The sequence below is a fragment of the Carcharodon carcharias genome, chromosome 2 (genome assembly GCF_017639515.1).
Source record: "Carcharodon carcharias isolate sCarCar2 chromosome 2, sCarCar2.pri, whole genome shotgun sequence".
NCBI lineage: Eukaryota > Metazoa > Chordata > Chondrichthyes > Lamniformes > Lamnidae > Carcharodon > Carcharodon carcharias.
This window is the reverse complement of record NC_054468.1, coordinates 43,628,972-43,655,647: the sequence shown is the minus strand read 5'-3', so window position 1 is coordinate 43,655,647 and position 26,676 is coordinate 43,628,972. Positions and strand designations below refer to the sequence as shown.

Below are 26,676 nucleotides of genomic sequence, written 5' to 3'. Positions count from 1 at the left end.
GTCCAACATCCAATATTGGTGAGCAGAAATATCCTCCCAATAAAATATTGGGAAGACTGAAGCCATTGTCCTTGGTCTCTAAAACAAACTTCATTCTGTGTCACCATTCCCATCGGTGTATATGTACATAAGTCATTGAAGCTGGCAGGGTATGTTGAGGGAGCAGTTAATAATGCATAGGGTATTTTAGGCTTCATTGATAGGGGCACTGAGTACAAGAGTAAAGAGGCCATGATTAACTTGTATAAGACTCTAGTTAGCCTCATCTGGGTTACTGCATCTAGTTCTGGGCACCATACTTGAGGAAGGATGTGACGGCATTGGAGTACAGAGGAGATTCACAAGAATAATTCTAGGGATAAAGGACTAGCTTTGAGGATAGATTGGAGAGGTTGGGACTGTTTTCTTTGGAGAAAAGGAGGCTGAGAAGAGGTATGGACAGGGTAAATAGTGAGAAACTGTTACCACTCAAGACAGCATCAAGAGCTAGAAGGCAGAGATTCAAAATGATTGGCAAAAGCATATAAGTGGGGAGGAAAAACTTTTTCATCCAGAAATTGCTTGGAGTCTTGAACGAACTTCCTGAGAGGATGGTGAAGGCAGGTTCAATTGAGATATTTAAAAAGGAATTGGATTGCTATCTGAAAAGAATGTGCAAGGTTACAATGATAAGGCAGGGGAGTGGGACTAGAATTCTCTTAAAGAGAGCCAGCACAGACTCGATTGGCCAAATGGCCTGCTTCTGCACTATTAAGTCTCAGTTTCTCAGATTCCTGGCAATTGTCTTAAAAGAAGCAAAACCATTTACAACCTCAGTTATATTTGCCCCCAAGGTGAGTTTTGGACTATAGGTCTGCACCATCACCAGAATTTCCTACTTCCACCATAGTAACAAAATTTGACTCCAACCCTGCCTCAGCTCATCTGCCACTAAAACCATCACCATGCTTTTGTTACCTCTAGGCTTGACAATTCTAATGCTATCCTGGTCTGCCTCCCATCTTCATCCGACAAGAACCTTATAGAGGTTTTTAAAATTAATATTTTAATAGGGAGAAAATAATCAAGAGTTACAATGATAGTTTTAGGTGAACAAAGATGTTAGGAAGTTCAAGTGGAGCATAAATGTAGCATGGTCTAGTTGTGCAGAATTGCCTGATTCTGTACCATATATCCTATGTAATCCTATGCAAATTCTGCTGCCCATATCTTAACTCACTCCTTGCTCACCTTCACTGGCTCCCCATTATACAATGCCTCAATTTTGAAATTCTTGTTTTCTAGACCAGCCACATAAATACTGTGGCTGCAAGAGTAGGTCAGAGGTTGGGAATTCTGTGCTGAGTAGCAAGCCTCCTGACTCCCCAAAGCTTATCCATCATTTCCCAAGCACAAGTCAGGAGTGTGATACTAACCTCCCCATTTGACTAAATGAGTGCAGCCCCAACAATACCATCCACAACAAAGCAGCCCACTTACTTGACATCCCACCCACAATAAACATCCTATTAAACATTCACTCCCTCCACAGGCAGAGGGCAGCAGTGTGCATCTATCTGCAAGATGCATTGTAGCCAGTCAACAAGCTTCCTTCAGCAGCACCTTCCAAACTCACAACCTCTTATCACTTCGAATAACAAGGGCAGTAGGTATATGGGAACACCACCACTTGAGGGGTTCACTCCAAAATCACAGACCATTCCGACTTGGAAAAGTATCACCTTTCCTTCACTGTTGCTGGGTCAGTCCATGGAACTCTCTCCCTACAAATTCACTGTAGGAATACCTACACCATTAAATGCATGACCACCACCTTCTCAAGGTAATAAATGATGGCTTTGCTAGCAATGCCTAAATCCTATCAACAAGAAAATCAAACTTTTAAATCATCTTCAGAATTACTGCATCACTACATGTTCTATTTTATTCCACAAGTGAGAAAAAAACTGAAAATTCAGCTGCAGCTTATCCAGGAGTTACTAGGAATTTTAGCATTCGTGGAATAAACTTGTTCCCATTGCGCACCATTGTTGTCTAATTCCATTGACCCCACCCTCCCCCATGCCCCTGAATTGTGTCATTTTTACATCTTTTTGCTTAGTTTTAGATGGGTTGTATTTGGACTATCCTCACAACTGCTATCCACATCAAAATGTGGTAATCAGAGATTCTTATGAGCAGCATTATTGTATTGTTTTGTCTCTTCCTTTCCCCATAAGAATGCTGTGCTGACACCCATTCTTTTTCCTAAAAACCTGGTACCAAAACTGGCAATTTTTACCCAGTGAGGATAAACAAGTATATGTCAGCCAAATCGCACATTCAATATCATAGCCTCCAGATACAATACCCCACTAGCCTAGTACAACCAGTTTAAAAACTGGTGAAATTCCACTCGTAATCCCAAAATATGGAGATTAGTTCTAATTGAGTGTATTTTACACTGCAAACATACACAGCCATTTTTGGGAAAAAACATTTCATATCATTTCAAACAAATCAAAACAAATGTAATTTTATCATCTCAGTTAGTAAATGAAAACCAAGTGGCACATGTATATTTATTTTGTATTCTTTTACTGCAGTATTTCAACAGGAAAATCATTTATTCACATCCATGGAAAAGGTTAAAAAATTATATTGTAACAAATTCTGCATACAAAATGAACTGGAAATCCCAAATGAATCACAATGAATTACTTCAAACATTTCATAAGATTGCCATTTCATTTGCTCAGCATGTATTGCATAACACATTCATTACTATTTCTCATGACCTGCTGCATATATTCCCATTACCTACTGCCCATATTATATTCCGTTAATTAGGGCAACTGCCCATATCCCGATGATAGCAAGTGAAGTTCACCCATCCAGGTGTTTACAAAGTTTCCGTAATTTTTCCTTCTTTTTCCTGTTGCCATGCTTTTTCCATGCTTTCCCTGCCACATTTTCCACGCTGGTTCCAGTCATCGGGATTGGGTTAATGCCAAGCTTTAATCCCATTGCTGTTTGAACTCCTTTTGTCAAGGCACGTATATTCTCCTTTCACAAGTACACAATATACATTTTATTAGTCAATTTCATGCATTTTGTGAATGTTATCAAAACTGGTTCAATTTACAGGACAAAGCACCGCCACCCAAGAATGATGAATAAAGTTATGATTTGAGGATTGTATTGATGAAAAGACCCTCCAATAGTGCACCAAAGGCCTCAATCTTGAAACCGTCTTTGAAGAACCTGATTACAGTAAAACCTGCAAGCAGATATATTTTCTAGATGGCAAATTATTAGTATAAGCTCAGAATTACATAAAACATGTATCCATCCCGTAAATTTTGAGATATAAAGAGCATTACAATGATATTGTTTCTTTTACTATAAATTGTTACTGTTTGCTGTCGCAAAATAACCATCTAACTATTTGGAGCTCACTAATTTTACTTTCAGGGCAAAACATCTATATTTTTCTCTATTACAGGTATTGTCAGGAACATATCCTTTAAGGCTGAATTTTTCTCTTACAAAATGGAAGAACATGATCTGAGCTGGACAGATGGTCATTGGCCTTGGATCTAGTTTCACTTTTGAAATGGAGACGGCAAGTCTAAGGCTCTATTGTGTGTACCTGGATTTTTTTTTAAAAAGGGGTCTTATGACTGGACAAGTCATTTGAGTTAAATAATGGAAAGCTTTTATGACCAGGCAGTCACATGGGAGAGGGGGAAAAAACCTGGACTGTTGCCTGGTTACTACAGGCCACAGGGAGAGACCAGCATTATGCTTTGGAAGTTGTTTGAGAGCAGTGTGGTTGGAAGCAGCAGAGATTGCAGACCAACCTGAAGCCGCAAGCTCTCTCTCTCAACTCCTTTGCCTAATGTGTGTGTAGCTATCAACTCTCATGATTGCAACTAGTCTGCAATTGGACACAGCTGAACCAAGCTGGTGAGAACTCCTAGGCATCCACCAGGACCAGTGGCCCATTGTCACATGAGAACTCCAAGTCGAGAGCATCGAAACCCTACGGACTTTATCCTTTATTTGTATAACCTCCTTAAAAGCCCAACTCTGCAGAGAGACATTATCTGTTTGTTCTTATCTATGTGCGTGTTTGGGGAAATTCTTTAGGAAGAGGTCAATAGCTATACTTCCTTATTGCAATTGTTGTTAACTAGTACTTGGAAATAAAGTAATTATTCTGCGTTTTTGAAAGAAGTCTGGTCATAGTCTCTTTTCTTTGGGGTACTAGTAATATAGATATTCAATTGGCCACTTCAGGATAAAATTAAACATCAAAATTAATGGTATGGCCTGCAGAGTAGTGGGGCTTGATAAGTCGCACATTCCTCCTATTCCAGTCCTAACAGTATACTAAAAACCAAAATTCATAATATAAACAGTGCTTTATATAAATATACAGAAACATTTACATAATTTGATTAACAATCTTGGAATCGTTACTTGCATTCTAGTTTTTAAGCATATCAGGCTCTTGGCAATCGAAATCCATTCCACAAGCATCACACCATTGTGCATCCTATTTGTGTTTTCTTACCTGATGAAAGAAGCTTTTGTCCACATAATTTTCAATTCGTTTCACTTTATGTTGCTTCTCTTTGAGCCGTGAACCATTCTTGTCACCTGAAACAGCACATTCTTCAAAGTTAGCATGCTGGAATTGGAAATGAGCAGGATCAATGCCAGGTGGAGAATGGCAGTATAATAGCTTGCCCTGAAATTTAAAGCAGAAAACAGACATATCAAAACACAAAATCTATTCATATTTGGTTACAAGCTTTACTGCCAGATGCAAAATGACTGCTGTACTCGCTAACATATTGAAAGCAAATGTACCAAAGTAAATCATTTCATCTGAAGCACTTTTGGATGTTTGAGATGTGGCAAGGAAAACCATTCTTTCTTCTCGGATGACCATCTGCCAACTCCCCAGCTATACATACTTCTTGTTAGCCTTCATTTCAAAATCCAGACATGATGTCATCTGAGCACTTCTGCAGAAATGCTCCACAACTTTGGGAAAGCTTTGGGAAACTTTTCCTGTTCTTAATCACAGATGTTCAAAGAAAACTTTTCTTCATCACAAACAGACAATAATGGCAATACATATAATCATGTACTGCTTAACGCTCAATAGATTTTAACTCTCTGTGGAGAATTATACTTTACCTCAGTGAGAAACAAGTTAGAATTTTTTGCAAATTTCTCCTTTCCAAGTGTAAATCCAGTTACTATTGAATCCATTTCCACCACCCTATCAAGCAATGATTTCTACATTGTAACAGTTCAGTGTAAACTTTCTCTCATCCTACCCCTGCTTTTTTGCCAATTACCTTAAATCTGTCCTTCTGCTGCTGGAAGCAGTTTCTCCTTATTTACTTTATCAAAATCATTCATGATTTTCAACACATCTATCATATCTCCCATCAACCTTTTCTTGGCAAATTGTCCCTCCCCCTTCAAAGGTCTATATACATGAACTCCCAGGTCTCTGTGCCTACACACCCTTTAAAACTGCACATTTAATTTATATTGTATCTCTCATTTTCCTTCAAAAAAATGCATTATTCACACTTTTGTATTAACTTTCATCCATCTATTTCATAGGTCTTCCATCTCCTGAGATCTGTTACTATTCTCCTCATTGTTTACTACTACAAGCATTGTGTCACCTGCTAACGTTTAAATTATGTTCTGTGTACCCAAGTCCGGGTCATTAATAGTTGTCAAAAACTTAATGCAGGTTCCTGGAGGACACCACCATATGCTTCCCTCTAATCTGTCAACTGTTCATCACTCCACTTAATAGTTTAGCCAGTTTCCCATCTTAATATGCAAGAAGACAATCACGTCCAGTCTAATGGTCATCTGAGCAATTTTCTTTACAACTATGACAACAAAAGGAGATCCATTTGCATGTATTCATTCACAAATGTAAACATTAATAATACTGCACAAACAGTTTACTCACTGTTACATAATCCTTCAAAATATATCGAGCTGTCCTAGGTTGATCTGGTTGTCCATGTGCAGTCATAAAACCTCTCATGTCTGTAAGATTGCAATATGTTGGTTAATTGGTAGTCTCTGAATTCTTTTCCGAAAGAGTTCTGAATTCTTTTCCGAAAGAGTTCTGAATTCTTTTCCGAAAGAGTTCTGAATTCTTTTCCGAAAGAGTTCTGAATTCTTTTCCGAAAGAGTTCTGAATTCTTTTCCGAAAGAGTTCTGAATTCTTTTCCGAAAGAGTTCTGAATTCTTTTCCGAAAGAGTTCTGAATTCTTTTCCGAAAGAGTTCTGAATTCTTTTCCGAAAGAGTTCTGAATTCTTTTCCGAAAGAGTTCTGAATTCTTTTCCGAAAGAGTTCTGAATTCTTTTCCGAAAGAGTTCTGAATTCTTTTCCGAAAGAGTTCTGAATTCTTTTCCGAAAGAGTTCTGAATTCTTTTCCGAAAGAGTTCTGAATTCTTTTCCAGTATTAGGAGGGTTATGCTCCTAATGAAGCAAGATATTACACTCCTGTCTAACAAAGCTGTTCAACCAAAACAAAAAATACAAGCATGTTTGAAAAATATGGCATGTAAAAGTTTTAGCACAATATTTTTAGTCAAGAGACTTGATTAAATTTTTTTATTTCTTCAAGTAGAGCAGAGATGAGAAAACAAATGGCATAGGAACTGAGTATGTAAAGCCATGTTTCAAGAGGCAGGTGTGAGTTTACTATTTGACAAACTCAACTGCTACACATTCTCCTCTCCCTCACTGGAATATCGGTAAGGTCACGCCACCAATAAAATAGTCAAGTGGCAACTTAAGCTTACTTACATTCTATAGCAACACAACGGTACTGTCTCTATGTATAAACTAAAGACAAAATATGATTAATATGCTTTAATGATTAAAGTATTAATGATTATAGATCCATCGGTATTAGAAATAAAGAGTCACGTTAATATTTTGAGTACAGGGGTTGGTAGAACTAGAAATTAGAAATGAGCCCCTCAGCAGCACTGAGCCAAATAATGGAGGGAGGAAGGAACAGACAGAAGTCAAGAATCAAGATGCAAAGTCCTGTTACAGAAGCAGATGTTTTGGGTAAGAGGCCAAAATGAGGAATTTCAATTTTGTCCACAAATGTGATTCTGGTGTCCCTATGGCTCTTCACTTAAATTCCCTGTCTTGGCCTTCTGATGCTCTTCTAATCACATATGTGCAAACCGTCTGTTGTGTATGATGTGTATTCTCCCTTACGATCTGCCCCTGGTTTCAAATAAGTGGGAGGTATGGGGAAGGAGAAAAATATTCCCCACAGGAAGGGAAATGGAATGGCGTAAAATACTAATAATTAATTCCACTCTTGTAGCTTTCCTAATGTCCTACTGCAGATGAGGCAGCAGGCTCCCCCAATCCTTCCCCCAAACTCTCAATGGAGGAACAATGAATTGGCTGAAAGGAAAGGCATGAAAAGAACATACAAAGGGGTACAATAACTATAAATTGATACTTCAAATTCCAGGAGATGCAGCTTTTAACAATTTATGCTAAATTAAAGCCAGACTACTAATTGTCTTATGAAGCCAAACAATGATAGGAAACTAGGTAGTAAGGGGAACAGAAAGGCGTTTCTGCTGCCATAGCCATGACTCCAGGTTGGTATGTTGCCTCCCTGGTGCCAGGGTCAAGGGTGTCACTGAACAGCTGCAGGGCATTTTAAAGGGGGAGGGCAAACAGACAGAGATCGTGGCACATGTAGGTACCAATGACATAGGTAGAAAGAGGGATGAGGTCCTGCAAGCAGAATTTAGGGACCTAAGAAGCAGATTTAAAAAAAGGGCCTCAAAGGTAGTAATCTCTGGATTACTTCCAGTGCCACACCTAGTAAATATAGAAATAGGAGGTTAGTCCAGATGAATGCATGGCTGGAGAGATGGTGCTGAGGGGGGGGGTTTTAGATTTCTGGGACATTGGGACCGTTTCTGGGGGCAGTGGGACGTGTACAAGGCAGACGGGTTGCACCTGAACCAACATCCTTGCGGGGAGGTTCGCTGGTGCTGTTGGGGAGGGTTTAAACTAACTTAGCAGGGGGATGAGATCCTGAGAGGATGTTCTGCAGAGGGAGATGCACAGCCAAAATTAGAAGAGAGAGCAAGTGAGTGTGGAAGGCAAAGAAATTATAGGCCAGTTAAGGCACTAGGGAGTTTGGCAAGGTTGGATGGTATTTATTTTAATGCAAGGAATCTGACAAATAAGGCAGATGAGTTGAGGGCATAAATTAACACATGGAAGTATGATGCCATTGCTGTCACAGAGACATGGTTGAAAGAGGGGCAGGATTGGCAGCTCAATATTCCAGGATATAGGGTCTTCAGGCGAGACAGGTAAGGAGGTAAAAGAAGAGGCGGTATTGCAATATTGATCAAGGAATCAATTACAGCAGTAAGGAGGGATGACATCTTAGAAGGCTCCTCCAATGAAGCCAAAAGGGTAAAACTGTAAAACAAAAAAGGAGCAATCACATTGCTGGGAGTGTACTATCGGCCCCCAAACAGTCAAAGAAATAGAAAAGCAGATATGTAAGCAAATTTCAGAGAAGTGTAAAAATAATAGGGTAGTAATAGTGGGAGATTTCAACTTCCCCCACATTAACTGGGTTAGTCATAGTGTGTTAGGTTTAGAGGGAGCAGAATTCTTAAAATGCATCCAGGAGAGCTCTTTAAGCCAATACGTAGAAGGTCCGACAAGAGAGGGGGCGGTCCTGGACTTAATTTTAAGGAATGAAGCCAGGCAAGTGGTAATGGTATCAGTGGGGGAGCATTTTGCAGATAGTGATCGGTTAGATTCAAGGTTGTTACGGAAAAGGACAAGGATGGGCCAGAAATCAGAGTTCTAAATTGGGAGAAGGCTGATTTTAATAAGATCAGATATGATTTGGCCACAGTGGACTGGGAGCAGCTATTTTTAAGTAAATCTGCGTCAGAGCAGTGGGACTCATTCAAGAAAGAACTTGGGAGAGTACTGGGTCAACATATTCGTGTAAAGATAAAGGCCAGGATTTTCCCCTCGGCGATTTGGGGGCGGGGCCCACTCGCCGAGGGGAAAATGACGCGGGATGACTTCAGGAGGAATCCCCGTCATCCCAGTCCATTTAAATCTTCAGGAAGGTGGTCGGACAGCGAAATCAGTTGTCCGCCCGCCTTGTCAATGGCCAATTAAGGCCATTGACAGGCTAATTAACCTTGTTAAAGACCCTACCCGTCCAAGCTTAAGGCTGGCGGGCAGGCCAGGAGCCCCAGTGGGCTCCAGATTACTCATGAAACTTCATCCACTGGCGGGAAGAAGTTTCATGTCCGTTTTTTTTAAATTTAATAAACTGTGTGTGTTTCTTATTAACATGTCCCATCTCGTGTGACATTGTCACATGAGGGGGACATGTTAATAGTTTTAATATTTCTCTATTTTTTGACTTTTCTTACCTGTCAGTAAACTCCCTGAGACAGCACTTTGCCTCAGGGAGCAGTGTGCTCTTTCGCGCACATGCATGAAAGAGCACACTTTGACAGTAGGGGATTCCCTGCACCCACCCCCCCCCACCCCCCAACACAGGAAGCGCATAGCACTTCCTGTCGGACAGGCCGCTGGGCGGGCCTTAATTGGCCCGCCCACTCAAAATGGCAGCGGGCCCCGTTTCTGTGATGGGGGTCAGCTGCCCACCCACCGCCGAGCCAGTGGGGCCCGCTCGCCCAGCAAGGGTGAAATTATGCCCAAAGGGTGGGACCAACAAATCCAGGGAACCCTGGATGTCGAGGGATATACAGGATTGGATAAAGAGAAAATGGCAAGTTTATGGCAGATACAGAGGGCTCAAAACAGCGGAAGCCCTAGAGGGTTTTAGAATGTGTAGGGGGGGAATTTAAAAAGGAAATTAGGAGAGCAAAAAGGAGGCATGAAAAAACACTAGCAAGTAAAATAAAGGAAAATCCAAAGTTATTTTACAAGTACATTAAGAGTAAGAGGATAACTAGGGAAAGAGTAGGGCCCATTAAGGACCATAGTGGTAATTCATGTGTGGAGCCGGAAGACGCAGGGAGGGTTCAGTGGCAAACAGAATTTAATCCGGATAAGTGAGAGGTGATGCACTTGGGCAGGATAAACAAGGCACAGCAACATAAGGATGGTAGTAACCTAGGAAGTACCGAGGATCAGAGGGACCTGGGTATGCATGTCCTTAAGATTGCGGGACAGGTAGATAAGGTGGTTAAGGTGGCATATGGAATACTTGCCTTTATTAGCCGAGCCACAGAATATAAGAGCAGGGAGGTTATGCTGGAACTGTATAAAACGCTGGTTAGGCCACAGCTAGAGTATTGTGTGCAGTTCTGGAATCCGCATTATAAGGAGGATGTGACTGCACTAGAGAGAGTGTAGAGGAGATTTACCAGGATGTTGCCTGGGCTGGAGAGTTTTAGTTATAAGGAGAGATTGGATAGACTGAGGTTATTTTCTCTGGAGCAGAGGAGATTGAGGGGGACTGATTGAGGTGTATAAAATTATGAGTGGCATAGATAGGGTTGACAGGAAAGAACTTTTCCCCTTGGTGGAAGGATCAATAACCAGGGCACATAGATTTAAGGTAAGGGGCAGGAGGTTTAGGAGGGGATGTGAGGAAGAATTTTTTCACCTAGGGGGTGGTGGGAATCTGGAACTCACTGCCTGAAAGGATGGTAGGGGCAGAAACCTTCATAACATTTAAGAAATATTTGGATGTGCACTTGTGATGCCATGGCATACAAGGCTATGGGCCTAGTGCTGGAAAACGGGATTAGAATAGTTAGGTACTTGATTGACCGGTGCAGACTCGATGGGCCGAAGGGCCTTTTTCTGTGCTGTAGACCTCTATGACTATAAAGTGAACACTGTCCATAATTTAAATGCAATGTGAATAAAAATCGATCATTTATCATAGACTTACATCCATAGGCAGTTAATAATTCCTCAGAAGTAGGTTGTCTATCTGGATCTTCATCCTCTCTGGGTCGGATGATATTAATTCCATATATGGCTTCCAAAACGTGCCTTGGAATATGCTGGCAGACATAGCCTGGTTAAGGAACTCAATATAAGTGTGCTTTAAAATTGATGGGAATAGCTGTAACCCACAATATGAGGCAAGACACTTTTCACATTATACAGTTCATATTTTTGTATGCAGGCAACGGCCTGATATTTGCAACTGTAATGACAACGAAACTGTCAATGTTCACAGTTATTACTCTGTCAAACTGATAGCGACTTCTGGTGGCTGCACATATGAAATTAAGTTGCCATGATACCCCACTTTTCCACAGGGACCATTGCTGAAGTCCTCACAACTGGAGATCAATTAGAAATCACTGATACAGACATCCAGTTTTTACGCACTATTCTTCCTTTAAATCCTTGAAAAAGTTAAGCCTTGTTGAATGAGGTGCAATTGAGTTATTAATGGTGTACTAGATCATAATTATGCTGAACAACCTCTCTGGCCATGAAAAACTACATTTTATATTTACAGTATATCAAATTTCTCTGTTCCATGATAATTTTTTAAAAAAAGTTTGACATTCCATCTAACTTAATCTATGTGGATGATCCAATTTTTATTCAGCTTTCTGTAAAATTATTAGAACAAATGATAAGCCTGCCTGTTGCATCTCAGAAGAATTCAATAATGATGACTGCTTAGCCTACTCGATGATACTGTTGCTGGAAGCCCGAAACCGCTAAAGCTGGCGCCTAAGATGAAATAAAAGTTAGGAAAGGTGAAATCCATGTCACAGGGATCACTAGATCTTTGTGGGTAGCTTTCTTCGAGGTTTGTCGCTGACTGCAAAATCCTGGCCAGCATAATCAGCGGCAAGGAAAGAAATACAAAAATATTTTCCACCATCCTCAGCCCTTACTCAAACATTTATGACATCTTCAACCTACTAAATCTAATTTAATTAGGCAAAGCCAAAAATGATTCTGGAAAAAACTTATCTTGTGTACACAGCATCATACATGCGCTAAAGGCAAAGGTACAATGACGTGGGAATTGAGTTCTAAATAAAAATATTTCCACGAGAGGGGAAGAAACTATAGAAATTCACTTTCTGCCACTACCTATCTCCCCTGTCCCCAACATAAATAAGTTAAGGATGCTTCCTTTTTGATAAGAGCTATTCAGTTTTGAGAGTTAAAATACACTCTTATGGAAACTATATTTGGTACATATCGAATATAAAAAAAGTTTACTTAAATGATCTATCGATTGTAGGATTGTAAGCTCAACACCCTTCCAGCAATATAAGTAAATTAATTCCCTCAGTTTGTATGTGTAAAAAAATGTTCAAGCATAATCTTTTGCTGGCTAAGAGCCCAAATACAGACAGTTTTCCACAAGGTTGCATTTTTAACTAAAAAAACTCTTCTCAGGAAAAAGAAATTCATTAACCGTTTATCTCTTATTGAAATTCTTCCCAAGTATATTGGTCTCTTTAATAAGGAATGCTGTTCTCAAAAGACAGAATACTATTTCTTAGTTAATATTAATACCGTGTAAATTCAAGAAAGGATATTAAAGAAACTGGTGGCACATGGTCTCTCATCTGGTCTATGGGCAAAATTCCACTACAGACCATTTCTGCTTTGGTAGAGACAAAAGATGGCATCACAAGGCCCGGACAGTCACACAAGCATAAACCTGGCTCTACATATAATGTCTGAAAGAAAATTATTCAGTAATTGAAGCTAGCCAAAGCCATTTTAAGATTGGATTCAAGATTTTACCCAAATGATTGATGCAACAATTGTTCATATTAGCTAGAAAACCATTTAATTGCAAACACAATTACACATCTGCATTCTGTTTATGAAAAATGCTGACTAGAAAATGTTGAAATTAAAAGGATACCAATTCATAAAGTAATCAAAAGTTAAAACATTGCCCTTCGCCAAGTGTGTACAGCCGAGAATGATGGAATGAAAGCTACCTCCCCAGATGGCTATAAATCCATTAACTGAATTGAGAGAGCATCAGTTCAATTCTTTGTGGGCACAAGTCCACAATTTATAATTTTAAGTAAATTAGCACACATGCACAGCAGCAAATCTGACAATCAAAAATGTCATAATGATGCATTCAGCATCTTCTGAAATAATGTATGGAGTAGGCGGAGCTTTACTCTGCATTTAACATATCTTCTAACTGATCTAGAAACACCTGATTTTGATATAAAGTAGAAACATGTTCCATTTCCATTCTTTACTGTTGCTTAAAATAATTCAAACAAATTTAATAGTGAAAGTTCAACACTAAAAGATATCAACAAAAGTTACCTGGAAGTGTTTTGTATGACCTGGAGTTGCAGATACAGAAACTTTTTTATTTTGAAGAATAGTATTGATTGTTGAACTTTTGCCTACATTTGGATAGCCCACCTATTAAATGAAACAAAACATGAATACAACACAAACATTAGGCATTGATCAAACAATCCCAATTTACATTATGCATCGCCAAAATGGAAGCACATTGAAGTGTATGGTGCATCATTATTTGTAAAAATGAATAGCAGAGACAATTGGCTTCTGGAAGTAGACATTTAAAGAATACTTAGTAATATGCAATATTGCATATAGACATTGAAGAAAGTGCTTAAAAGAAGAAAAACAGTCAAATGTATCAACTTTAACATTGCATATCTAAGATTGGCTTTAACTAAGAAGGGGCAAGCATCAGAGAGGAGAATAGAACTTTATTTTCTATTTAAAGAAAACCAGCATAAATATAAAGAGTTATCTATATCTGGGATTTGTCTGTTAACAAAGGACTTAAAAAAATCCAAAATAAAGACCAGCTTACTTCTTGTTGAATACAATGTTGGAAATATTTTAACTGACTGCCAATATTAACAACTTTATTCCATAATTTAAAGATGCCCACTAAACAATTGAAATTCTGTTTACTAGCTCCATTTGCCCTACCAACCAACTCCAAGATCAAGTAGCTTATCTTTACCAGGTTTCTATCTTTCCCAACACTACACATTCTAAAAAAACCTGCTTAATCCACACTCAACAGATTTGCCAGTTTTCATCAGCCACCTGCCTTGGTCACCTCATGGCCTGCCCTTAGTAACCAAATTCTTTATTTCCCCACCCTCCATCCCTATCAACTAGCATACTCTTTTTTTTATACTTTTATTTTGATTGTCTCTTTTTTCTTTAGCTTGAGAGCACTACCCAATCTTTTCTTCAAGCAACAAAAATATTTACAAAAGTCAAAAGAAACCTAAAATAAAAATCAGTGGGAAAATGGGAAGAAAGAAATAAAGGCACAAATAAACATTAAAGTAGAAAACTAAAATATTTTTAAGAAAGGAAACAAAAAGCATGAAACAGGATCTGAAATGCCAGTTGGATGGACTATATGCTTTTTTCATCATGCCCCCATCCTGCCATGCTGTAAACAATAAACAGACAAAAAACCAGGGGGGGAAAATTCAAGACACTTAAGCATTCACTCACTAATCCCACTGTGATTTCATCATCCTTTACACGATTTCCTTTGTGCAAAGTTTTAAAAATCTCCAAAAGTTCATTTCGCTGCATCAGATGGCTCGGGTTCCTGATGCATTTTTTTGTAAACTGTGTTGTATTGGAGGTTGAAGCACATGCAGTCCTATCATTATCACTGCTGTAGTCCACATAGCCATCAGTGGAGGTAAGATTTAAATTAGCAAGGCCAGTCAAACTCCCATTATCAGACTGGCTTATATTATTTGTCTTCTCATCTTCTGAACAAGTTTCCCAAAATTCATCATCTTCACAATCTTCATATTCAGTAGAGTCATCTACATCTGTGTCAAAAGTAGGCCACAAGCCTTCTCGAGGATCAAACTGGCTGCAAGGTTCTCTTGAGCCTTCAGTTTCACCTTCACTCTCTTCACTTCTTTCTTTCTCTGGTTCTTCCCCCTGAACATTATTAAAGTCACAAGCATTTAGAGTGGAATATTACATTTTTGACTAGTTGTACAAAACATAGGACTGAGATTGTAACTTTTAGCCTAATGAAACATCTGTGTTTAATAGAAACCAAAGTTAAAACAAAGCACACAAATATTCCAATTTTGACAAGATGTTAAAACAATTTCCAGTATTATATAAGCAACATTCAGCAATATAGCAATGTGAAGCAGCCAGAACTCTGGCATACTTTAGAGCTGTAACCATTACCAAAGTATTGATGAAGAAATTCCAAGCCTAAAGCAAGTCAAGAACCAACAGAAACTGATTAGTCTTATCAAAATAACAAATTTCTAAGGCTCAAAATGGACAGTGAAAAATGATGGTATGGCTTTTTATGATTATCTATTTAATTCTGATTTCCCTCCCCACTTTCCTGCCTCCTTAATTTTAACCTGTCCTTTTCAGAGAAGCCTGCATCTTTCCCTTATTAAGGTGGCAAGTGAACAGGTAAGCAGCTATTTAAGTGAGTTCTATTAATACAAGTGCACTGAATCATCCACCTTCAAAACATGATTATTTACAAGTGCAACGTCACTTTCCATCACTTATGGGGAAGGCCTTTGCTCACAATGCCCGATTAAAATTGTCACATTACCATAGGTCAAGTGGGAACCAAAGAAAGCAAGAGCAAGAAAGTTGAATAACATTTTTAGGAATACTCCATTCTACATAACGTGAAACATGGGTCTAAATTTTCTAAAATTAAAATAATGGTCACATGTGAAAATTAATAAAATGTATGTCTGACTTTGCAGGGATTTCATGGAAACAAATCTTGGGCACAGCTGCAAATGCTGATTGATCCTATTTCACTACCTTTTAAAAATATACTGACTGGAAGTTAGTTTACAGGTAGAAAGCAACAGGTAATTGTTGAAGGGGCAATAAATGCTGGTCTAGCCAGGAACACCCACAACCCATGAACAAAAAGAAAAAAAGTGTGGGATGCCCTAGATATCACTGCTGGACTTCCTAATATTTCTGAATTGCAACAATGACTTGCGCGAAGGAATCCATTGCAAATAGATAAAATTTGAAGCCAGTATCAAACTGGGAGTGACACTGCATCTGGAAGAGGCCACTAAAATAGACAACTCCAAGTTCAGCATTCAAGGCTAATTAGAACAAATTCCTGGTATATGTAGCCACCAGGCTCCCACTTTCACTGAAGGTGTACAGCACACTGCCGACAGACATTTCAGGATGGCTCAGGGACTGAGGTAGAGGGTTCACAGATTCTCAGAAGTGGCACTGGAGGTCGTGGCAGAAGACGCAAGATGTCTCTGCTGTACCCGCAAGAGCAAAGAAAGCCACAGAGACAACTAATGTGGCAGATGTGGAAGGATTCAAAGAGTTAATAGCCAGGATTCCTGTCCGTAGGACATGCTTCAGTGCCACAAGAAATTTAACATTTTGGCACGTTGTCAAGGCAACTGTCCATCTCACAAAACCCCTGCTCAATGAACTGCACCATCACCAGCATCACAGCATCACCATATTACAACACACTGGCATTCACACAACCCACACTATTGCATTACACAGGCACAATTTACACTTCAGACACATCTCACAGCTTTTCAACCACGTGAAGTATCACAAACATATTTGTTAATACACCCATTCATAAATCACTGTTTTCTCTTCCAGGATAAGATAGCATATAACAGGCACCAGCAGGATCTGACCAGGCAAGGAGTAGCACAGGCCATGACCACAGGCAGAGGAGGAGGAAGATTGTCCACAGTTATGGATATGTAAAGAAGACTGCATAAGTGTTCCTGATCCTTAACCACCCAAATTTTTCGAAACTCAAGCACCATGTGGTTGCATCACAAACATGTCCTTACAGTGACCACATGCACTGCATACTAACCCTTCCAGCTTTATCACTGCAGGTTCCAAGGCGCAAGATCCACCTCCCCTGGAAGGGGAGAGGAACTTCCCTCACCCCACCCCTACCCAAGGAACTGGAAGAGGAGGGGAGCAAGGAAGGTGGCACTGCATCAATTGCTACCACTGTTGTAGGCACTAGTTCAGTGATCAACACCACTCAACTTAGCTTAGTGTAAAACACCAATCCTCATTGGGATGTATCGGGCACTGGTGGGCAGCAGTCACACTGGGTAGAAGGGGCACACAGGCACCGCCTTGCCAAGTGTACAAGGTTGCATACTAGTTTTGATGTAGAAAAGTTGAGGAGAATCTGCAGGACTAGGCTTCAGAAGGATATGGGTTTAATAAATTAAAAGCTGGGTGTAATGGGCAGCTAGCCTGAAAGTTTATAGATTGAGAGTGGGAGATGGAGGAATCAACATTCAGCTTGGCCTGTGGCTTAACGCAGAGCCTGGAATGTGAAGAGGCTGGTCAATTCCATCCATGGTCTGTTGAGCTGACATCATACAGCATCTGATGATTGAGAGTGCAGATTCTGCTAGTCATTGAAGTTTCCAAGGAATGCCATGCAGCTGTCACAGTGGCTCTTGGCTCCTCAATTGAGGTGGGCTTGCAGAGTCAGCTGCCTATATTCATCCTTCAGCTGATCACTGGGCTGGTTGAACAGAAGTACTGAGGGTAGTAGTAGAAGAAGCATGCAGCAGCATTCCAGCTCCTTCCCCAAAGCACTACACTGACAGCCAGGTGGCCCAGACTGCTGAAGCCCATGAGTTGGAATCTTCTGAGGTGGAGCAATCATAGTCCACAGTCTCTTAAGTGTGTCCCAGGAGGACAACTGAACTGCCTTTTTCAGAACTCAGCAGCCATCCACCAACATTTTACTGAAAGGATTTTCTAGTATCTTATCTTAATACTCATATTACAATCATCACAACATCCACTGCAGTAATTATGCAGGCTTGGCTAAATAATCTCTGAAATCTTTACCAGAGGACAGCTCTTCCATCAGTGGACTAAAAATTGTCAGAGTGATTGAAGTACTTCTTTATTAAAAACAACTTTACATACTACAAAGCATATTACTTAAAATATTGATATGATTTTCATTGCCTACCAGGTGAAGTAGAATAAAAAAATGGTTTGTCAATATAGTTGGAGACTGTGATAGGATCGTTTGGGTACTAGAGGGATGATACTTGCTGAGCTAAATGTCCTTCATTCATTCATTTTTCATCTCCTTACATTCCTCCTTCAAATAAGCTTTAAAAACCTTCCATTAATAACTTACCTTTGCTTCAGCATCTAACCTTTCCCCTTCTGCAGTGGCTGACCAGAAAACGACCTGCACACCTTCTTTATCAAAATACCTTGCCCAGGCTCTTCGCTGCTCACGTGTCAAGAGATCAGCTTTATTCAGCAGGATCATGTTGTCTTTATCCTTCTGGACCTCCTTCACATAGCACTCCTAGGAACAGACATCACCAGATATGAAGGAAACATTAAATGAACAAATTAAAGCAGGGTGCACCGAGTAGTTCAATACATTCAAGGACAAATAGCACTACTGTGACTTTTATAAAATACGACTTAATATATTGTGAGTGTGTATGGATTTTTTTTAATTGCATGCCTCTCTGCTTGCCTAAACTGACCAATTCTCCCACCCCATGTTTTCTCTTCCACTCTGTCTTGTTTTTTCTGTACAATTATAATACTTTTCTGTTAATCTTGGATTGTTTAAACAGTTTAAGTAAAATATTCCCATATAGTTTCCCAGTCTGGAGTCAAATACTGCAACTTGTTAGACCAGTAAAAGGCTGAAGCTAGTGCTCCATGTGGTTATAAATAGGTTAGCAGCTTGGGTCATGTGAATTGATGGAAGTGTAGAGTACAGCTGGAGCACCAGCAGGCCTGGAGAGACAACTGAGGCTAGAACCTATGAACGAAGAGGCTGCAGCCGAAAGGGAGGAGTAACTGTCAAGACAGCTGGATGGAATGTGATCTATAAATGTAATTTTTTTGTTAACAATTGCACTAAGCCAGAAGAGAGCTGGGATTGTGCCAGATCAGCAGAGACAACTGCAGATAGTGCTGAATCACAGAATTATTTCAGCACAGGAGGCAGCCAATTAGCCCATCGCAGCTGCACTGGCTCTCTGAATGAGCAACTCACTTAGTGCCGTTCCCCTGCCTCCTCCTCATAACCCTGCACAATCTTCCTTTTCAGATAACAGTCTAATTCCCTTCTGAATGCTTCAACTGAACTTGCCTCCAGGTTCTCAGACAGTGCATTCCAAACCCTAAACACTCGCTGCGCGGAAAATTTTTCTTCTCACTTTTGCTTCATTTTACTGATTACTTTTAATCTCTGACTTCTCGTTCTTGATGCTTCATGAGTCGGAGCAGTTTCTCCCTATCTGATCTGTCCAGAGCCCTCATGATTTTAAATAGCTCCATCAAATCCTCTAACAATGAAGGAAAAGAGCAACTGTCTTGAAAGTTGTATGGAATGTTATTTTTGAATGATAATTTTTTTGGGATGCATGTGATGGGATAATCAGAGCAGAAAGTAAGCCATGAAAAAGAGTAGAGAAGCAAGAAAAAATTGCACACATAGTTTTCCTGTACCAAAACTGTTGCAAGTGCCAATAGGATATGGTATTTCCATAAAGTTAATTATCTAAGCTTTACAATAATACATGACTTAAAGCATTTTAAACTATACTTTAAACAGGAAGATTACCAAATGTACAGTCTTCAGATACAGGTCATTAGGAAACAGTTATCAAACCTTCGTAAATGCTATAACATTGTAAAGAAAACTTAGCTTACTTAATGTAAAGACATTTCAAATTTAGCAATATAACCACACCACTATCTGTAGCCTGGATTCTACAAAGATAATCAGGTTTTTACTCTCAATTTGAAATGGTATCTGCATTTCAGAATGAGCTGAAGCAGCTTACTACTGCCAGAAACAAAAAATATAAATCAATAATCGAATTTTTACTTACCAAGTCTTCACACCGGAAAAGGAGTGGGTTTCTAGCATCAACAATCTGAACAATGATATCACTGCAGAAACAAAATAAAGAACCAGTGGTACAGCTTTTACGCACTTACAATTTAAACATAACAAAACTTCTAGCTTTTCACCCAGTTTTTAATATAATCCAGTACAAAGCTAATTAAAAAACTTTACATGACGGAGTTGTATTCAATTAAGTAACATTAACTTCCAAGTCTATAACCATTTTTGACATCAACCAGCTACGCTTATATATATTGATAGTGATCTTCTGTAATAAACTCTGATATCACCCACTCAATACCTACCCTATCATCACACAACGCACATGAGTTCTCAGTCTCAGTTGGGAAGCTTGTAGAAGTTGTCAAGTAGAGGTCAGGTGTGCCAGGAGAGAGTACATGATGCCACTGAGAACTTTCTAAGCTACATATTGTATCATTATTGTACAAGTTGCAGAACATAATTGGAATAGTTGAAAATGATGCACAATACAAAAAATAAAATTAACTTTAAAATGTGATAAGGTAGCCCAATAAAACTGGACACTGTTTAGTCAGGATGGAGCAAGGGGAGGAAGACAATTGCCCAAGGTGTACTAAGGCAGCTTTCTAAATCCAACAGAATCCATATTCCCCAAATAATAAAGTAAGGATTGTTACACAATATGCAAAAATAATTATCTTTAGTGCTTTATCTAAATTTAACAGAATTCACAACTCAAGTAACATGAGGTAAGGTTATAAAATAAATGAATTGATATTTGGTTTGAACGTATGTAAATTGAAATATTCTGCTCAGAATTCTGAGCTTTTTTTCAGAGCAACAAATTTGCTACTGGATGTGAATAGCAAAACAACAGATCCAGATGGCAATTTCAAGGAATGTAGCTTCTACATACCATACCTTCTTTCAATCACTCTCCATAGTTGACGCCAAAAGTCCAAATTCCTTTCAAATGGAGTCAGGATCAGGTTCCGGTCTTCTTCCAGCCTGGGCACAGAGCAAAAATAATAAGCCAACATGTTTTAAAAATTGCTTTAAAAAATTCCAGTGTACATTGTTCTTGGAAAATTTAATGCAAGATAAATGCATTTTCCCACAAATGCAATGTGTATATCAATAAAAATGGTGCTGAAGCAGTGCTAATGCTTTTCTACATTTAAGTTAAAGAAATCGGAAAGTTGGCTCACCGTAGTGATCATTCAACTCAAAGAGCAGGCCTACACCAAGCAAAGTTTCTATCGGAGGAATATTTCATATATACTTGTAGGCTGAAAGCAACGCAGCTGGTTTTCACGTTAACATTAGTGTGCCAGATCACAATAAAAGGGACAGAGGCCTGTGACACTAGGAATCTACTATTTTACACATGAATTGCAGTTTTGGATTGTCAGAAATTACACCTGAAATAGGTAGATAATTCATTATATTATGACATGGTGCTGCCATATTCATACTTTTCACATTATTTTCCTACTATCATTCCAAGTCCATAAAACTTCAAAATCTTGCTCATATATTATGGGCATTCAGGGTTGCTACGGAATCAGTTGCAGGTGAAAGTTCGTTTGAAGGGCAAGGTAAGAAGATTAATTAATATGTTTAAGGCCTTTTTGTTTTTGAGATATCTTCAGAAGAGGTTGAGAGATGCCCAGCTCGATCAGAGATGTTCTGTGCCCATTCATTAATTCCCCAACACTCATTTGCACCATTTCACCAGGGTTTCATCCAATCTTCAAAGTTACAATGAGAGATCAGGAAAATCCTGGCAGAAATTTCAGCTGTACATTTATAAAGGCAGGACAGGTGGGGGGCATAAATTTTTCTGCTTAAAATTTCAAGACTCTACATTCAAACCAAAGCAGGTTATTGAAGCATAACCAGTCTTCAGATCCATTTCACAAGAGGATTCTAAGGTCATTTGAAAGTGAATTATTGTCCAAGTAGAAGGTCCACTGAATCTGACATGTAATTAATATTGTTAAATGGTTAAATAAGGCAGCAGGACACTGGTGATTCACAATCACCTTCATGTGTTTCAAGGGCTTGGATCCCAAAAGGAGAGAGATTATTTGTTAATTTTCAGGTTTAGGTAATTTTCATACAAAAAATTAGCATTTAAACTTAGTAAAACTTCTAACCCCAATCATTGAGCACATCACCTGAATTTCAAGTAGTACAATCTACAACACTCACTGAGCCAGCTGTCGTCTCCATTCCAGGAAGCTTTCCCTTTCTGCCTGTTGCAGTTCTTCAGCTGCTGTATTCTCATCCCAATAAGGTCTACATAAAAGGCAATCATTTGAGAAAAGATCAAAACAGAACTTCAACAACATGTAATTTGCACAAATGCACTGCATGATTTAATCGGTAAGTTTTATAAAACTCCACTAAATAGAGCAATCGTGCACTCTCAGGAATTGCAGGTTGGGAAATCAATCAATTCATGATTTTCCACAGAAGTGAACTCAGGCCAGCAAGGACAGGAATGACAGGTGAGAAGGTCTTGGTGTGGGATAGGATATGGGCAGCAGAATGTGATACAAACCTAAGCTTTCTGAGAGGGAAAGATGCAAGACAACTCAGGTCAGCTTTGTAATATCTGAGCCTGGAAAAGAAAATGAAATGAATGGGGATTTCAGAAGCAGAAAGGATGAAGCAAGGGCAGAGAGAGATAACGTTATGGAGGTGGAAGTAAATAATTTTCATGATAAGAGATGATACTGGTCAGATTAGAGGAAATGGAGACTTAGCCAGAATTGGATGTTTGACATCCAGCTTAATGCCAGTCACTGGAGAGAGGTGGAGGAGGAGTACAGATGGGTGTCAACTGGAGACATGTGGAAACTGATCCCAGCTCTGCAAATGATGTCAAAAGGATGGGCTCAAGGGTAGATCACTGGAAAACTGAAGGAGTGGAAAAAGAAACCATGCTAATTTCTAATTTAAACCAATAATAAAGTTAATTATACATTTGACTAAAACTACCTATAAAAGTTTATTTGAGAAACTACATTACAGTTTATATCAATATTGTTGTGTTTTATAATACTCAAGTTAATACTTGTCTTCCTCAAATTAGTTTAAAAATATATCATTCTATTGAAGGAAAACCAATATTGCTATCAAAAATACAATACTTTGTAAATTCAGAAGCTGAAAAATATCACAAGGAATAACATTTTTTAATAAAAAACACTTTGAAGAATTACTAATTTTTTTAATACATTACAAAAGAAACATCTGGAAGCAATACTTACACAAGTTAACATTACCATCAAAAGCAGTGCTGTATTCACTCCATTTATTGGAAACATTAGCTTAAAAAAGTAATTTTTAAAATATTGAAACATTAAGGACCTGTTGGAAAACAGGGCAACAATTTACTTCAAGTGCATTTTGAAATGTGATTGTTAAGAGGGGAAAGGACACAAGGTGAAGAGTTAACAGAAAAAATAATTATTGGAAGAAGAAATTAAATCACACTTTTAAAACATTTCTTGTTACACATTATTTTCATAAATCAAAATCTTAAGGATAAATATTTGAACACTTTCCCACCTTCTGGGGATGCATAGAAACTGCTTGTTCTCTTCTTGGAGCTTCTTAATCTTTTTGCTTTCCTCAGTTGTTAGCAAACCACTTCTGTCTTCAGCAGAAATAATCTTGACATTCAGCTTCTCTATCAAGATAGAAGTTTAAACTTTCAGTTATGATTGAATACTAAAACTGCTGCCATAGACAGTCTCTTTAAGGAAAGTATAAACACTATTAGGCCATCAAGAAAACAACAATTTGTATTAACACTGCTGCCTCATCCAAGAACCTACACAATGATAAATGAATAGCACATTCGCCACAAAATTGTGTACTGATGCAGAAACAAAATTCCTACATATTACATCACCCTGTTATGTAAAATCATGTTCAAATCTTACATCTATGTGCAGTGTTAATCATTTCATCATGTTCTTGTATCAAACTGTCTTTATTTCTAGTGAATCGCACATGGTACTGCTCAGGAAATCAGAGAAAAGCATATTTTCCTGAATGCATTTGTGAAACCATAGGTATTGGACCAGGATAGAAATTACCAGAGTTTATGAAGCTTCATCTAGTGGTAGAAAAGTGAAAATGCAAGTTCAGGATGAGGTGATGGGAACAACCTGCAGGAACAAACTCTTTACAGAGAAAAAATATGCAGCCTATCAAAGACACTGGCGAAAGCTTGCAAACTGGGTAATCGTGGCAGAAAAAGCATTTTAAAAAGGCAGAGGAAGCATAAAGCCGTTTAAGGTGGAAAGCAGATGTCATGGAGCATGGGAAGTGGCGAGAACAGTTTTGAGAATCAGAAAGAAGTCTTAAAAGTGTAATGACTTATTTATTTAAACAGAGACAGGACAAATGTTGAACCATGGGAGGAAGATAATGGTGAGCAGTGATCCAAACTTATTATCCAAAAGTTAGGAGTGTTAACAATATACAGAAAGTACAAGCCTATTAGAAATATGCTGCTCTTGGTACTAGTACCTAGAAACTATAACTCAAAATGTGAAAACTCCCAGAGTATACAAAAGTCCTGAATGATCTAGACAAATCTAAACTATGACTTATATAATTAACCCTTTTTAAGAAAAAGTAGAATAACTATAATTAAATTGGGCAGAAAAATTCAAAAATATCAAAATATATCTTAATCCGAAGTAGATAACATAGGGCAGTATATACATGGAAATCCACACTTGGAATTCCAAACTAAATTCAAAATGTCTTACCAGCTACAAACTCTGTGCCTGCCAATTCTGCAGTTGCCAGGAATTCATCTAAAGTGCTTTGTTCTGTTACAGATTGTAGGTTAAGCCGACCCCAGTTATATCCATCATTCAGTTCGCTTGTGTGAAGCTGCGGATGACGTAATAGTGGAATTAGATCCAATTATCACAGCAACATCATCGATAATAACATTGAGTTTATGAAGCTATCTTGACTCAATGGGTACATGGGAATTTGAGAGGAAATTTCCTTGGTTTGCTGATAACAAAATGGTAAATGCAAATACAAGCAGGCTTCCTTATTTACATTCATGCTAACCTTTCCACAAACACATAAGCACAGAAATATGCACCAAAGGTTACCCAAAATCCAAAAACTGCCAGAAAAAAACATAAGCTTGAAAAATCACAATGTACTTATACATATATATATAAAATTATAAAATATAAAAGCAGGACATACAGATCTAATTAACACAGCGCATCATCCAAAATCCAGGCATCAAAAAGTACATTTTGAGATAACTTTATTTAGATGGTGCCTTAAAATGTAGAACTACAATGTAAGGAACTCCATAGAGAGATAATCAAACAAAATTAGATACTGAGGCAAAGGTGGAGATATTAGGTGTGACCAAAAACTTGGTTAAAGACATGAGTTTTAAAACATGTCTTAAAGGAGGAGAAAGAGAGATGAAAGTGTAAAGGGGTTCAGGGAAGAAGTTCCATAGATTGGAGCTTAGAGAGTTGAAGATAGCCTGATTTAGGAAAAGGGCGAGATAATGAACGGGATTTAAACACAATGATGAGAGCATCAAAATAATGGCACTGGGGGACTCGAAGAAAGTGTTAGGTAGCAGGAAATGGGTGATGGGTGAACAGGATTCGGTATGGGATAGGATGCAGTGTTTTGCCATAGGATGCACTGTCTTGCCAATGTGTCTGAAGCATGGAAGATGGGATGTCACCAGACATTGGAATAGCTGAGCCTGGATGCAAGGTCACGGGTGAGAGTCCGTGTGGCAGGTTGAAGGGGGTAAGTTTGAGGCCACTCACCCAACAGTCAGCTTTCCGCAGTTTCCTGCCGGACTGATTCTTGTCTTTAATGATGGCTCTGCCCAGGCTCCCACCACCTTTCTTCTTCCCCATGGCCCCGGTTCTGCGCAGCCGCAACCAGCTCACGGCACCTCCCCACGCGATCACATCAACGGCAGCGGCCGGATTGTGTGTGAAAACCCTTCCGCCGCCTCCAGCAGCTCTGACCCAAAGGTTCCGCTGCGTTCAGTTTGGAGTCATTGTCAAAGAGCACTCTGATTAAAACTACACATGTTTTTGATGTTTTAAGTTACTTTCTTTTTTGTCAATTTGTTTTGTTTAAATACATATTATTAGTACTAATCTGAAAATTTTAATATTAATTGTAACTTGTTTTGTTCCATGGTTTGGCTTGCAGAGAGTGGATCAGATAATTTGGTGCAGTGTAAAATGTATTTAATCCAGAAAATTTTTAAAACTGCATTTTTTGCAATAAATTATTAGAATCATATGAATTACAGAGCAGATCAAAAGTAGGAACAGGTGTAGGCCATTCAACACTTGCCTGATCTGTACCTAAACTCCTTTTAGAGTTCCAGATTTTCACTATCCACTGTGCAAAAAAGTGCTTCTTGATTTCACAATGGATATCTCTAATTTTAAAGTGTGTTCCCAATTTGTTCTGAATTCGACCATCAGACCTATTACTACCCTATCAAATCTGTTTAGTATTTTGAACATCACAGCGTTGACAGGGCCCTCAACCGTGTCCGGCCCATCTCCCGCACATCCGCCCTCACGCCTTCTCCTCCCTCCCAGAAACATGATAGGGTCCCCCTTGTCCTCAATTATCACCCCACCAGCCTCCGCATTCAAAG

The 26,676-nt window shown here is 38.9% G+C and overlaps 1 protein-coding gene across 1 annotated transcript; it reads right to left on the bottom strand.

Moving 5' to 3' along the window:
• Window positions 1–2,560: 2,560 nt before the first annotated feature.
• On the bottom strand, window positions 2,561–25,966 carry lsg1 (large 60S subunit nuclear export GTPase 1). Its single transcript, XM_041180742.1, has 14 exons — window positions 25,820–25,966; window positions 24,767–24,893; window positions 23,553–23,673; window positions 22,188–22,274; window positions 20,895–20,981; window positions 19,975–20,035; window positions 18,249–18,425; window positions 14,564–15,010; window positions 13,373–13,474; window positions 12,613–12,756; window positions 10,986–11,109; window positions 5,993–6,072; window positions 4,559–4,735; window positions 2,561–3,045 (listed from the first exon to the last, which is right to left on the bottom strand). Exons 1-14 carry the CDS (start codon window positions 25,910–25,912, stop codon window positions 2,866–2,868), a joined length of 2,007 nt encoding a protein of 668 aa, XP_041036676.1. The 5' UTR covers window positions 25,913–25,966; the 3' UTR covers window positions 2,561–2,865.
• Window positions 25,967–26,676: the final 710 nt, after the last annotated feature.